Below are 15,053 nucleotides of genomic sequence, written 5' to 3'. Positions count from 1 at the left end.
AGTGAGTGAGAATGAGAGAGGGAGATTTGGAGAGGGAGTGAGGGAGAGAAGGAAATTGAGTGAGAGAATGAGAGAGGGAGATTTGGAGACAGAGTGAGAGAGAGGGACAGTGAGTGAAAGAATGAGAGAGGGAGATTTGGAGAGAGAGTGAGGGAGAGGGAAAGTGAGTGAGAGAGGGAGATTTGGAGAGAGAGTGAGGGAGAGGGAAAGTGAGTGAGAGAATGAGAGGGGGAGATTTGGAGAGAGAGGGAAAGTGAGTGAGAGAATGAGAATGAGAGGGGGAGAATTGGAGAGAGAGTGAGGGAGTGAGAGGGAAAGTGAGTGAGAGAATGAGAGGGGGAGATTTGGAGAGGGAGTGAGGGAGAGAGAGGGAAAGTGAGGGAGAGAGTGAGAATGAGAGATGGAGATTTGGAGAGGGAGTGAGGGAAAGAGAGGGAAAGTGAGGGAGAGAGTGAGAATGAGAGATGGAGATTTGGAGAGGGAGTGAGGGAAAGAGAGGGAAAGTGAGTGAGACAATGAGAGGGGGAGAATTGGAGAGAGAGTGAGAGAGGGAGACGGAAAGTGAGTGAGAGAATGAGAGGGGGAGATTTAGAGAGGGAGAGGTGCCATACACTGGAGCTGGTAGCTGTCAGGCCTGCTGTGTCTCTGTTAGGTCAGCACACAGCTCCTGGTCTGCTTCCCGCGGCCCTTTTGGAGGATAGTCCTTGCTGCCTCCTCAAACACCTTGACCACACCCTCTCCCAGCAGTGCCGAGCACTCCACATACTTCACTGCCTTTATCTTACGGGCTAGCCTCGCCCCTTGTTGGTAACTGACCGGTGCCAGTTCATGTTTGAGCAGGTTCAGGATGGTGCTGGGGTCATGACGGAGATCCTTCTTAGTGCCCACCAACAGCACTGGCACATTGGGCTGATGATGTTTAACCTCTGGGTACCAGTCATTCCAGATATCGTGGAAGGAGCCGGGGTCGCCGATGGAGAAGCAGATGATAAAGATGTCAGTCTGGGGATAGTAGAACTGGCGGATGGACAGAAGATGTTCCTCTTGGGGCGCTGTGTCCCACAAGTTCAGAGTCACCATCCGCTGGTCCACAGTGATCTGGGTCGTGACTGCATCGAAGACGGTTGGCACACTGTCCCGGAGGAAGGCCCCGCTGGTGAGGCACACTATCAGCGAGGTCTTGCCCACCAGCTCATTCCCCAGCAACATCACTTTGATGGTCACCATTGTCCACAGTAGCTCCGCACCCAACCTACAACAAAATTCAACCAGCCATTAGTAAGGGAAAACAGGAGGCATCATTTCTCTAGCGCCTGTCCCAACCTTGGGATTATCATTCGTGGCTGGTGGAAATCCTCTCAAAGTGAACTTCCTGTCATAACGGAGGTGTCACAGACACATTGTGCAGAGCAGGATCCCACAAGCGGCCATCTGATAAGGGATTGACAGCCTGTGGAAGTGATGACTGATTGATGGAGAGTTATTGGTCAGGGAGAGCCTCCTGCTCAGAGCCAGGGACTGTCAGATCAGCCATGATCTCATTGAATGGGGGCGGGGGGGCGGGGGGCTCGATGGGCTGAATGATCCGCCCCAGCTCTTGTTTCATGTGCTTAGGTGTTTGGGTGTGATGATACAGGAAGCTGTCAATACTGAAGAGGCCTCAACCTAATACTTCAAAAAACACATTTGGAGCTGGAAATGTCCAACCAGCTCCTCACACCTGCTCACCATTCAATAAGATGGTTGCTGATCTGTTTGTGTTATGAATCCCACATTCCCACCTACTCTCCACTCTCCTTACCTAAACATGGTGGTGGACAATTAAACATCTCACTAGAGGAGGAGGCTCCACAAATATCCCCATCCTCAATGATGGAAGAGCCCAGCACATCGGTGCAAAAGATAAGGCTGAAGTATTCACAGCAACCTTCATCCAAAAGTGCCGAGTGGATGATCCATCTCAGCCTCCTCCCAGGCTCCCCAGCATCACAGATACCAGTCTTCAGCCAATTCGATTCACTCCACGTGACGGAGACACTGGATACTGTGAAGGCTATGGGCCCTGACAACATTCCAGCAATAATACTGAAGACTCGTGCTCCAGAACTTGCCGCTCCCCTAGCCAAGCTGTTCCAGTACAGTTACGACACTGGGATCTACCCGACAATGGCGAAAATTGCCCGGTATGTCCTGTACACAAAAAGCAGGACAAATCCAACCCGGCCAATTACCGCCCCATCAGCCTCCTCTCGATCATCAGTAACGTGGTAGAAGGTGTCAGTAACAGAGCTATCAAGCAGCACCTGCTCAGAAATAATCTGCTCAGTGACGCCCAGTTTGGGCTCTGCCAGGGCCACTCAGCTCCTGACCTCATTACAGCCTCGGTTCAAACATGGGCGCGAGATAAATTCCAGAGGGTGAGGTGAGAGTGATAGTCCTTGACGTCAAAGCTGCATTTGACCGAGTGTGGCATCAAGATGGGTATCAGGGAGCAAACTCTCCACTGGTTGGAGTCATACCTGGCACATAAGAAGACGGTTGTGGTTATTGGAGGTCAATCATCTCAGCTCCAGGACATCTCTGCAGGACTTCCTCAGGGTAGTGTCCTAGGCCCAACCATCTTCAGCTGCTTCATCAATGACCTTCCCTCCATCACAAGGTCAGAAATGGAGATGTTCACTGATGGTTACACAATGTTCAGAATCATTTGAGTCTCCTCAGATACTGAAACAGTCTGATATGAATTAACAAGGTGTAGAGCTGGATGAACACAGCAGGCCAAGCGGCATCAGAGGAGCAGGAAGCCTGACATTTCAGATCTGGAGAAGGGTCTAGGCCTAAAACGTCAGCTTTCCTGCTCCTCTGATGCTGCTTGGCCTGCTGTGCTCATCCAGCTCTATACCTTTTATTTCATATATATTTTATTCATAATTCATATCACAGACTGTTTCAGTATCTGAGGAGACTCAAATGATTCTGCTCTACACCTAGATCTAGCTGGACACCTTGTTATATCAGATTCTCCAGCATTGCCAGTTCCTACGATCCATGATATGAATTGTCTAGGTTATATATATTTTCAAAATCTTTAATTTTAAGTTCAGATTTTCTGTGTCTGAAGTTGATGATTAATTTGTAATGATTTCTGTGGCCTACAGTTGCCTGTCTTCTGCTCCTATCCCTTCCTGAGCAGGATTATATTTGCTACATCCTGAATCTAGAGAATTTGGAAAACTAACACCAATCCAACATCACCAACTACTTTTAAACCCCCAGAATAGAGTCCATCTGAACCTGGAGACTTGTCAGCTCACAGCACCTACTGTTTATTCAGCCCACTTCCCTTATGATGGTAATTTCACAGGGTCCTCTCCTACACTGCCCCCCCACCCCCCACCTCCAGGCTCATCACTATCACAGTAATGTTTTCTGTATCCTCCATAACGAAGACAGAAGCAAAATAGTTGCTCATTTTATTCACTACTTCCTTTCGATGTACTATTACATCTTGTTCTCACTCTCTAGGGGATAATACGCATTACTTATTCCTTTCCCTTTTAAATACCTGTCGGAACTCTTCCTATCCATTTTGACATTCTGAGCTAGCTTTCTCTCATACTCCAGCCTCTTCCTCCTCACTAAGCTTTTCGTCATTCCCTGCTATTCTTTACATTCTGACCAATTCTCTGACCTGATACATCTTTATGCTGTTATGTGTTTTTTTCCTTAAGTTTGATGCTTTCCTTGACTTCTTTATATAAGATTGTGGGTCCTCCCTTTAGAATGGAAATATATTAATTCTGGGTATTTAGCAATTATCTGCCACTGGCTCTATTGATCTATCCTCCAGCTTTCATGCTACATCATTGCTCTTATTCAAGTTTAAAACACTCGGTTTATACAATGTTTCTCTCTTTTAACTTGAACATAATTTTACAAATATTTTCTGAATCAATAATAATATGGCCATCGTTACCTAGAGGTGTTTTTACTCTGAGGACCCTAATAGAGCCATAGCCATGGAATTTTTGAGGTGTATAGCACAGAAAAAGACCCTTTGGCCCATCAGAATCTGTGTTTGCGCCCCCCCCCCCCCCACTCCGGCCGAACTACCCCCACCTATTCTAGTCCCATTTTCAAATGTCACTATCTGCTCCAGGGCAGATTTATCAGAACTCGCCATGCCACGTCCAATTTAACCTGCTCTCTGGTTGGCTTTGAGAAAGCACTTTGAAAACATTCTGTAAGGTTCCTCTCGGAGCTGTTGCTGCCAGTTGGATTAGATGTAGATTAGAGTCACTCAGGATAGTTGCCAGGCCTGAATCACAGCCGCCAATGTTCTGATTGTTACACCTTGTCCCATTGTGTGGTTACTGCTGGGGGCCTGTTTCCCATACTGTTCCTCCTCACCACCCAGACTGATCCTACAGCCTGATCTCCTGAGCCAAGGCCATCGCTAACTATTACATCAACAACATCTTTGATTAACAGTGGACTCTCTCCTCCTCCCCCAATATTTATCTAGCTTGCTATTTCTCTCGAATGTAATATACCCCTCAATGACCACACCCTAATTCTCATTATTAGGTGGTCAAGGCCATATAAAGGCTGTCAGATTATATTTATTTACAGAGATAATGGGAACTGCAGATGCTGGAGAATTCCAAGATAATAAAATGTGAGGCTGGATGAACACAGCAGGCCAAGCAGCATCTCAGGAGCACAAAAGCTGACGTTTCGGGCCTAGACCCTTCATCAGAGAGAGAGCTGATCTCTCTGATGAAGGGTCTAGGCCCGAAACGTCAGCTTTTGTGCTCCTGAGATGCTGCTTGGCCTGCTGTGTTCATCCAGCCTCACATTTTATTATATTTATTTACATCAGTTTACATGATCAATTTGTCTATTTGGTTGTCAGATACAGAACCTTTAGTTTTGTCTTTTTGTTACCTTTGTAACATCTTGTCCTGACAGTTAGTATATTTTTATGTTTACTAGTAGTTGCTGGTATTTCAGAACATGTGCGTACAGCTGAAAAAAGGCAAATTTCATCAAAACTTTGTCTTGTTCTCTTCAGGACAATTCACAAGAATACAAATTCAAAGGGAAACCAACATTGATGCTGCATGGGAGGAGAGTGGAAAGTTGACTGAGGCAATGCCATGGAGAATGCTCCCGTTAATACTGATTGACAGTTAACAGGCAGGCTTTGTTTAAACTTTAAACCAGCAAACTGACTCTGATTGGTCAGGACATTGACCTGAGAAAGTACGTTACCTAAAATAGTCTGTAAAATATTCTTGTGAAATCTTCTGAGTGTAAAGTGAAAAGCTTCAACAAAAATATCCTTTTTCAGCAACTTTTAAAAATTTATTCTGTCCGTTCTTCCTTCCATTCTGTGACCTTAATTGCCTAACTGATGATTTCTTGCCTCTCCTGACTGATGGAATCCAGTTTAAAGCCCACTCCCCCAGTTGTATTGTGCCACAGTGCCACGCTCAGTTACCTCGGCAGCCCTCCCCCTCATTTTCTCACAAATCTGATCAGCACGGGCGGCTGCACTCCTGCTCCCTTCCCTGCCTCAGTCAGAGCCACATCCTGCCATCCCTGACCATTAATCAAATCATCAGAACCTCTCATTGTATCATTGAGTGTGGAAGGATCCTGCTTGAGAAATATCTGACATTTAACCTAATCCCATTTATCCACACTTGGCCCAGGGCCTTGAATGTTATAAAGTGCCAAGTTCTCATCCAGGGATTTTGTAAAGGATGAGAAGCAATTCGCCTCTACCACCCTCCCAGGCAGCACAGTCCAGACCGTCACCACCCTTGCATCCCTCCCCCTCCAAACCTCCTGCCCCTCACCTTGAACCCACGTGCCCTTCGACTGAAGGGGAGAGCTGCTTCTTATCTGCTCTATCCTTGCTCCTTCTCATCTGGCACATGATCTTTGAAGATTGTGAATGGACTGGCACCAAGTTCATGGATGATACCAGAACAAAGTGGGAAGGTGAGTGTTGAGGATGAGACAAAGAATCTGCAGAGGGATACGGACAGGTGAAGAAAGTGAGCAAAAACCTGATGGCTGGGGAGATGTGAGATCATGCACTTTGGCAGGAAGAATAGAGGAGCTGAATATTATTGAAATGATGAAAGGATGCAGAAAGCTGCAGCACTGAGGAGTTTGAGAATCCTTGTGTATTAATCTCAAAAAGCTAGCATCCACATTCAGAAGGGAAGGCAAATGGAATGTCAGGCTTCATTTCAAAGGGAAGGGAATGGAGTGTAAAAGTCAGGAAGGTTTTGCTAGAACTACACAAGGCACTTATCAGACCACAGCTGGGATACTGCGAACAGTTTCAGGCCCTTTATCTGAGGAAAGATGTACTGGCATTGAAGGTAGTTGAGAGAAGATTCCAGGGATGAAGGGAATGTCTTATGAGGAGCTTGGGCCTGTACAGTTTGGAATATAGAAGAGTAGGAGGCGGTTTTATTCTTAGGGGATCTGACAGGGTAGATGCGGAAATGTTGTTTCGGCTTGTGCGAGATGGACCAAAGGGAGTAATCTCAGAAAAAGGGCCATGCATTTAAAACAGAGATGAGGAGGACTTCCTTCTCTGACAGGGTAGTGAGTCTGTGGAAAGCTTCACCTCACAGGGCTGCGGAGTAAGTATATTCTACTAAGTCTATAGCAGGCAGATTTTTAATCAGGAAGGGAACCAAAGATTCTGGGGAAAGGGCAGGAAAGTGGATTAAGGATAATTAGAGCAGCCACAATCACGCTAAGGCGTCCTGGATGTGATTACCTCCTGGAACAAAGTGTCAAGGTTGGTCCGTCCCTGATGAGCCACAGAGTGTACAGCTCACTGACCCTTAGTGAGCATTGCAGAGACCACGCGGACGCACAGACAGACAGGCGGATGGACAGACAGACAGGCGGATGGACAGACAGACACATGGATGGACAGACAGACAGATGGATGGACAGACGGACAGACAGACTGACAGATGGACGGACAGACAGACGGGCAGACAGATGGATGGACAGACAGACTGACTGATGGACAGACAGACGGACGGACAGACAGATGAACGGAGAGACAGACAGATGGACGGACGGACTGATGGACGGACAGACAGATGGACGGATAAACTGATGGATGGACAGACTGACAGATGGACGGACAGACAGACGGACGGACAGACAGACGGACGGACAGACAGACTGACTGATGGACGGACAGACAGACTGACTGATGGACAGACAGACGGACGGACAGACAGACGGACGGACAGACAGACTGATGGACAGACAGACAGACTGATGGATAGACAGACAGACAGACTGATGGATGGATTGATTGTCTGGCTCAGCAGCAGAGTCTAGAATTTCCCACATCCTGATGCACAACACATTACCTGCCAAATTTACTGTGTGCTAATTAACTGTTTTCATTTAACTAACATAATTTACTCCTACACTTCAGAATAAGCATCATTGCTGCCAATGTATTTTACAAATATGATTCAAATCTTACAGTTATTCAGTAGAAACCTGAAACATGATCCATAAAAAGGTAAAAACCTCATCACCAAATGCTTACAACTTTTCCACAGCCTCACACATCTGATTGCTTCTCACAAAAATGAACTCGCTGTCACTCCTTTGGATAGTTTTAATCCTTAATATTTGAATTCAAACAACTCTGACAGCGCAGGGCTCCCTCAGTACTGACCCTCCGACAGTGCGGCGCTCCCTCAGCACTGACCCTCCGACAGTGCGGCGCTCCCTCAGCACTGACCCTCCGACAGTGCCCACTCCCTCAGCACTGACCCTCTGACAGTGCGGCACTCCCTCAGCACTGACGCTCTGACAGTGCGGCGCTCCCTCAGCACTGACCCTCCGACAGTGCCCACTCCCTCAGCACTGACCCTCCAACAGTGCGGCGCTCCCTCAGCACTGACCCTCCGACAGTGCGGCGCTCCCTCAGCACTGACCCTCCGACAGTGCCCACTCCTTCAGCACTGACCCTCCGACAGTGCGGCACTCCCTCAGCACTGACCCTCCGACAGTGCCCACTCCCTCAGCACTGACCCTCCGACAGTGCGGCGCTCCCTCAGCACTGACCCTCTGACAGTGCGGCGCTCCCTCAGCACTGACCCTCTGACAGTGCGGCGCTCCCTCAGCACTGACCCTCCGACAGTGCCCACTCCTTCAGCACTGACCCTCTGACAGTGCGGCGCTCCCTCAGCACTGACCCTCCGACAGTGCCCACTCCCTCAGCACTGACCCTCCAACAGTGCGGCGCTCCCTCAGCACTGACCCTCCGACAGTGTGGCGCTCCCTCAGCACTGACCCTCCGACAGTGCCCACTCCTTCAGCACTGACCCTCCGACAGTGCGGCACTCCCTCAGCACTGACCCTCCGACAGTGCCCACTCCCTCAGCACTGACCCTCCGACAGTGCGGCGCTCCCTCAGCACTGACCCTCTGACAGTGCGGCGCTCCCTCAGCACTGACCCTCTGACAGTGCGGCGCTCCCTCAGCACTGACCCTCCGACAGTGCCCACTCCTTCAGCACTGACCCTCCGACAGTGCGGCACTCCCTCAGCACTGACCCTCCGACAGTGCCCACTCCCTCAGCACTGACCCTCCGACAGTGCGGCGCTCCCTCAGCACTGACCCTCTGACAGTGCGGCACTCCCTAGGTGCTACAATGGGAGTTGGGTCTCTGGGGTTTGAGTTGGAACCAGGAAATGCTGACTGAAGGCAGTGAATATTTGAAACTGCAGACAGCTTCATGCTGAAGATATCAAGAATGTGGTATCTGTGTTGTTTTTTAATTTATCAGAATCTGTACAGACACATTTTAATTAACACCTTCAATTGCTCTGTTTTATTATTAAGAACGTATTCACACTTCGCATTTTTCTGCTCAGCCAATCCTTTGCGTACTCCCCAGACCAATGCATTAACCAATCAGAGTTGTCCTCAAGGAGCCATTCAGCCATCCAGGTCTACAGCACGGAAAGGGGCCCTTCAGCCCATCGGGCCTGTGATAGTCAGAACAGCCACCTGACTAATCTCAGGTTTTGGCCCATTGCCTTGTCAGCCCAGACATAGAACATAGAACATAGAACATTACAGCACAGTACAGGCCCTTCAGCCTTTGATGTTGTGCCGACCTGTCATACCGATCTCAAGCCCATCTAACCTACACTATTCCATCTACATCCATATGCTTGTCCAATGACGACTTAAATGTACCTAAAGTTGGCGAATCTACTACCATTGCAGGCAAAGCGTTCCATTCCCTTACTACTCTCTGAGTCAAGAAACTACCTCTGACATCTGTCCTACATCTTTCACCCCTCAATTTAAAGCTATACCCCCTCCTGCTCGCCGTCACCATCCTAGGAAAAAGGCTCTCCCTATCCACCCTATCTAACCCTCTGACTATTTTATATGTTTCAATTAAGTCACCTCTCAACCTTCTTCTCTCTAATGAAAACAGCCTCAAGTCCCTCAGCCTTTCCTCGTAAGACCTTCCCTCCATACCAGGCAACATCCTAGTAAATCTCCTCTGCACCCTTCCCAAAGCTTCCACATCCTTCTTATAATGCGGTGACCAGAACTGTACACAATACTCCAAGTGCGGCCGCACCAGAGTTTTGTACAGCTGCAGCATAACCTCTTGGTTCCAGAACTCGATCCCTCTATTAATAAAAGCCAAAACACTGTATGCCTTCTTAACAGCCCTGCACAGCACAGTACAGTCCCTTCAGCCCACCATGTTGTGCCGTGGAATAATCCGAATCCAAAAATAAATTAACCTAACCTACATTCCCCTCAATTCACTGCTGTCCATGTGCATGTCCAGCAGTTCCTTAAATGTCACTAATGACTCCGTTTCCACGACTACCAGTGGTAAACTATTCCATGCGTTCACAACTCTCTGGGTGAAGAACCTCCCTCTGACGTCTCCTCTGTACCTTCCTCCTAACACCTTAAAACTACAACATTTCTTCAGCCAGAGAGTGGTGGGCTTGTGGAATTCATTGCCACGGAGTACAGTGGAGGCCGGGACGTTGGATGCCTTCAAGGCAGAGATTGACAAATTCTTGACCTCAGAAGGAATCAAGGGCTACGGGGAGAGTGCAGGGAAGTGGAGTTGAAATGCCCATCAGCCATGATTTAAATGGCGGAGTGGACTTGATGGGCCGAATGGCCTTACTTCCACTCGTATGTCGTATGGTCTTATGATCTTATGACCCCTCGTGGCAGTCAGTCCTGCCCTGGGGAAAAGTCTCTGGCTATCGACTCTATCCATGCCTCTCATTACCCTGTACACCTCGATCAGGTCACCTCTCTTCCTCCTTCTCTCCAATGAGAAAAGTCCGAGCTCAGTCAACCTCTCCTCGTAAGACAAGCCCTCCAGTCCAGGCAGCATCCTGGTAAACCTCCTTTGCACCCTCTCCAAAGCCTCCACATCTTTCCTATAATAAGGCGACCAGAACTTCGCATTTATCCAGAACTGGGGGCGGCACGGTGGCTCAGTGGTTAGCACTGCAGCCTCACAGCGCCAGGGACCCGGGTTCAATTCCAGCCTCGGGTGACTGTCTGTGTGGAGTTTGCACATTCTCCCTGTGTCTGCGAGGGTTTCCTCCGGGCGCTCCAGTTTCCTCCCACAGTCCAAAGATGTGCAGGCTAGGTGGATTGGCCGTGGTAAATTGTCTGTAGTGTTCAGGGGTGTGTGGGTTATAGGGGGATGGGTCTGGGTTGGATGCTTTTCAGGGCGGTGTGGGCTTGCTGGGCCGAAGGGCCTGTTACCACACTGTAGAGAATCTAATAAAAATTCCAAGTGTAGTCTCACTAGGATTTTGTAGAGCTGCAGCATAACCTCGCAGCTCTTAAACTCGATCCCCCTGTTAATGAAAGCCAAAACACCATATGCTTTCTTAACAACCTTATCCACTTGGGTGGAAACTTTGAGCGAGCTATGCACTTGAACTCCAAGATCCTGCTGTTCCTCCACACTGCCGAGAATCCTGCCTTTAATCCGACATTCAGCATTTAAGTTTGACCTTCCAAAATGCATCACTTTGCATTTATCCAGGTTGAACTCCATCTGCCATTTCTCAGCCCAGCTCTGCATTCTGTCAATGTCTCGCTGAAGCCTGCAATAGCCCTCGATACTGTCAATGGCACCTCCAACCTTTGTGTCATCAGCAAACATACTAACCCACCCCTCAACCTCCTCATCCAAGTCATTTATAAAAACTACAAAGAGCAGAGGCCCAAGAACAGAGCCCTGCGGGACACCACTCAGCACTGACCTCCAGGCAGAATACTTCCCATCTACAACCACTCTGTGACTCCCGTCAGCCAACCAATTCTGAATCCAGACAGCCAAATCACCCTGAATCCCATACCTCCTGACTTTATGAATGAGCCTGCCGTGGGGAACCTTATCAAATGCCTTGCTGAAGTCCACGTACACCACATCCACTGCTCAACCCTCGTCAACCTGTCTCGTGACCTCCTCAAAGAACTCAATAAGATTTGTAAGGCATGACCTGCACCCCTCAAAGCCATGCTGACTCCCTTTAATCACGCTATGCTTTTCCAAATAGTCATAAATCCTATCCCTCAGAATTCTTTCCAAAACCTTGCTGACCACAGACGTAAGACTGACTGGTCTGTAATTTCCAGGGATTTCCCTATTTCCTTTCTTGAAAAGAGGAACAACATTTGCCTCCCTCCAATCTTCCGGTATGACTCCCATGGAGAGTGAGGAAGCAAAGATCTTTGCCAGCGGCTTAGAAACCTCCTTTCTCACTTCCCAGAGCAACCGAGGATAAATCTGGTCTGGCCCTGGGGACTTATCAATCTTAATGTTTGCCAAACTAGTGCACCATCACTAGTGCACATCTAAATATTTCTTAAATGCCCCCCACTACGTCTCTAGTGATCAGAGTCCATTCGCCAACCAATCAGCATTCTCCTCTCATGCAGCAGAAACTGTCACTCCCCTTTCAGTTTTGGCATTTTTCAGGTGTGTCCTGGTGCTTGAGGGATGCACAGTTTCGATCATATGCCTGTTTGACTGCAACACTCAGTGTTTATTAGGAAACATTCCTGGGATTTGGGTGCTTCAGGGCATTTATTGGGCATCCTTAATCATCCTTGGAAAATTCCAGTATCTGTCCAGTTGTGACACAGGAGTTTGGGCAGTTCGTAATTGAGCATAAGGCAATGACCATACATTGACCAGGGTTTGCTTCAGTCTTCCCAGTGGAGAACGCAGTAACATCCTCAAAATAAACCAGGGAATGGGAGGGAGAACTTGAGAAAATGAAAATCACAAGGGAATTGGCGCTGAGAGAACTGTGAGAGCAGCAGTGACCAGTCTCCACATTCTGGTTGACTTCATTTTCTGTGTTTTAAAAGAAGCGGTGGGTGAGAAATCTGACGCTAATTAACTTAATTTTATAAAATACCCTTGGGTCAAGGAAGGTTCTATTCGAATGAAATATTACAAATAGACCAATTTCATTACATAGAACATAGAAAAATACAGCACAGTACAGGCCCTTTGGCCCACCATGTTGTGCCGTGGAATAATCCGAATCCAAAAATAAAATAACCTAAACTACATTCCCCTCAATTCACTGCTGTCCATGTGCGTGTCCAGCAGTCGCTTAAATGTCACTAATGGCTCTGCTTCCACGACTACCACTGGTAAACTATTCCATGTGCTCACAACTCTCTGGGTGAAGAACCTCCCTCTGACATCTCCTCTATACCTTCCTCCTAACACCTTAAAACTGTGACCCCTCGTGGCAGTCAATCCTGCCCTGGAGAAAAGTCTCATTACAATGGGAAGGAAGGGGCAAACAGGAAACTGCAGGCATCAGAAAACATCAGGATCAAGAAAATTTTCAAAGCTGTTATTAACAACATTATCACAGGCCTCTTGGATTATTTCAAAATCACCAGGGTGAACCAACACGGTTTCGTTAAAAGGAAGCTGTTTAACTAATTCATTGGAGATATTTGAAGAATTAACTTGTGCTTTAGATAGAGGGAAGCAATGGATGTATTGTATTTAGATTTAGAGTCACAAAGTCTCAGAGTCATACAGCACAAAAACAGACACTTCGGTCCAACCAGTCCATGCTGGCCACAATCCCAAACTAAACCAGTCCCACGTGCCTGTTCCTGGCCCATGTCCCTCCAAACATTTCCTATCCATTACTTATCCTTTTAGATGTTGTAACTGTAACTGCATCCACCACTTCCTCTGGCAGTTCATTCCACATGTGATCCACCCTCTGTGTAAAATAATTTCCCCCATGCCTTTTTTTAATCTTTCTCCTCTCATCTTAGAAATATATCCCCTAGTCATGGATTTCCCCACCCTATGGGAAAGACATTTGTGATTCACCTTATCCAAACTCCTCATGATTTTATAAACCTCTATAAGCTCCCCCCTCAACCTCCTACAATCCAGTGAAAAATGTCCCAGCCTATCCAGCCTCCCCTTATAGCTCAAACTTTCCAAGTCTGATACCATCTGGAATCCAGAAGGTGTTTCAGAAGGTTCCACATCACAGATTACTGCTGAAAATGGAAGCTGCTGGATCAGGGAGTAACATTGACATGGATAGATAATTGACTGGTTAACGAGTAAAGATAAATTCACCAGAGTCCCGTTAGGGAGAGAGAGGGGGCCGGTATGAGTTTAACCTGAGGGTCACCACACCTCAGGCAATGGGAGAGGTTGAGAAAGTGGGATTGTCATGGTAACTTAAGTGTAGGAATGGGACCCGCACTGTTGGCATCACTCACCAACCACTGAGCGATCTGAGCTAACCAGGTCCTGTAAGTGTAAATGAGGAATTTTCTGGTTGATAAGTATAAATGAAGCAATGAGTGGTAGGGTTTAATACTAGGGCCTCTCTTCATCTCTGAAATGTTCCATCCCAGGCTGTGCCCTGGTGAATCACCTCTGTACCCTCTCCAATGCAATCCCATCCTTCTGATAGTGAGGCGACCAGAACTTCACACAGTACTCCAGCTGTGGCCTAACCTGAAGTCGTGTACAGCTCCAACATCACCTCCCTGCTGCTATGATCTATGCTTCAACTGAAAAAGGCAAGTTTCCAGTCCGTCTTTTTAACCCCCCCACCTCCCCATTAACCCTGCCCTGCCACCCTCAGGGATTGATGGACAAACACCCCAAGAACTCTCAGTGTCCCCGAGCTTCTCAGTGCCCAACCATTACTTTGAGTGTGTTAATGAGCGTAAGCATGTGTTTGAGTGTTTATGTGCTTCCAATTCAGTATTTTCCATGTTCCGGATCACAGAGACTTAATGTGAGAAACACATTCACTCACTCCCCCCACTCATACTGGATCTTTTCCCAATTCCTCTCAATCTGTGACCTTCCTGCCCTGGGAGCAGTTTCGCCTGAATTACTCCATCAAGACCCCTTCCTGGTTTTTACCCTCTCGATTAAATCTCCCTCTGCATTGAAGAGGCCAATCCCAGCACCTCCAAACCCTCTACATTGCCCAGAGCCCCATAACCCAGGTCCCAGTGACCTTTTATTTATTCATTAATACTTTGAGGGTGCTACTGGCTGGGCAGCATTTATTGCCCACCCCTAATTGCCCAGAGGGCAGATCAGAGTCAACCACATTGCTGTGGGCCTGGAGTCACATGTAGACCAGACCAGGTAAGGATGGCAGTTTCCTTCCCTAAAGGACATTTGTGAGCCAGGTGGGTTTTATTCTGACAATTGACAATGGATTCAAGGTCATCTTAGCTTCTTAATTCTAGATATTTTATTGATTTCAAATTCCACGATATGTTGTGTTGGGATTCAAACCTGGGACCCAGGGACAGTACCTGGGTCTCTGGATAAACAGTCCAGTGATAATACTACTAGGACGTTGCCTCCCCCTTTCTCTCAGTTCAAAGCCTATCGCCAGATTTCAACTCCTAGACTCCAGCATGAAACAGTCCAGGCACAGTGACCCCCCAACCCAA

At 47.8% G+C, this 15,053-nt stretch overlaps 1 protein-coding gene across 4 annotated transcripts in view; it reads right to left on the bottom strand.

The window, feature by feature from the left end:
• Window positions 1–647: 647 nt before the first annotated feature.
• The window catches only part of LOC125453538 (rho-related GTP-binding protein RhoG-like), a 28,455-nt gene continuing 14,049 nt past the window's right edge, over window positions 648–15,053 (bottom strand). For all 4 annotated transcript variants that reach the window (XM_048533274.2, XM_059646881.1, XM_059646880.1 and 1 more), the window contains exon 2: window positions 648–1,252. In XM_048533274.2, coding sequence (XP_048389231.1) covers window positions 649–1,227 — 579 coding nt within the window. In that variant the 5' untranslated portion in view covers window positions 1,228–1,252 and the 3' untranslated portion in view covers window position 648. The remainder of the gene's footprint in view (window positions 1,253–15,053) is intronic.

This window comes from Stegostoma tigrinum, chromosome 6 (assembly GCF_030684315.1).
Source record: "Stegostoma tigrinum isolate sSteTig4 chromosome 6, sSteTig4.hap1, whole genome shotgun sequence".
In the NCBI taxonomy this organism is placed as follows: domain Eukaryota; kingdom Metazoa; phylum Chordata; class Chondrichthyes; order Orectolobiformes; family Stegostomatidae; genus Stegostoma; species Stegostoma tigrinum.
This window is presented reverse-complemented; position numbering and strand designations above follow the sequence as displayed.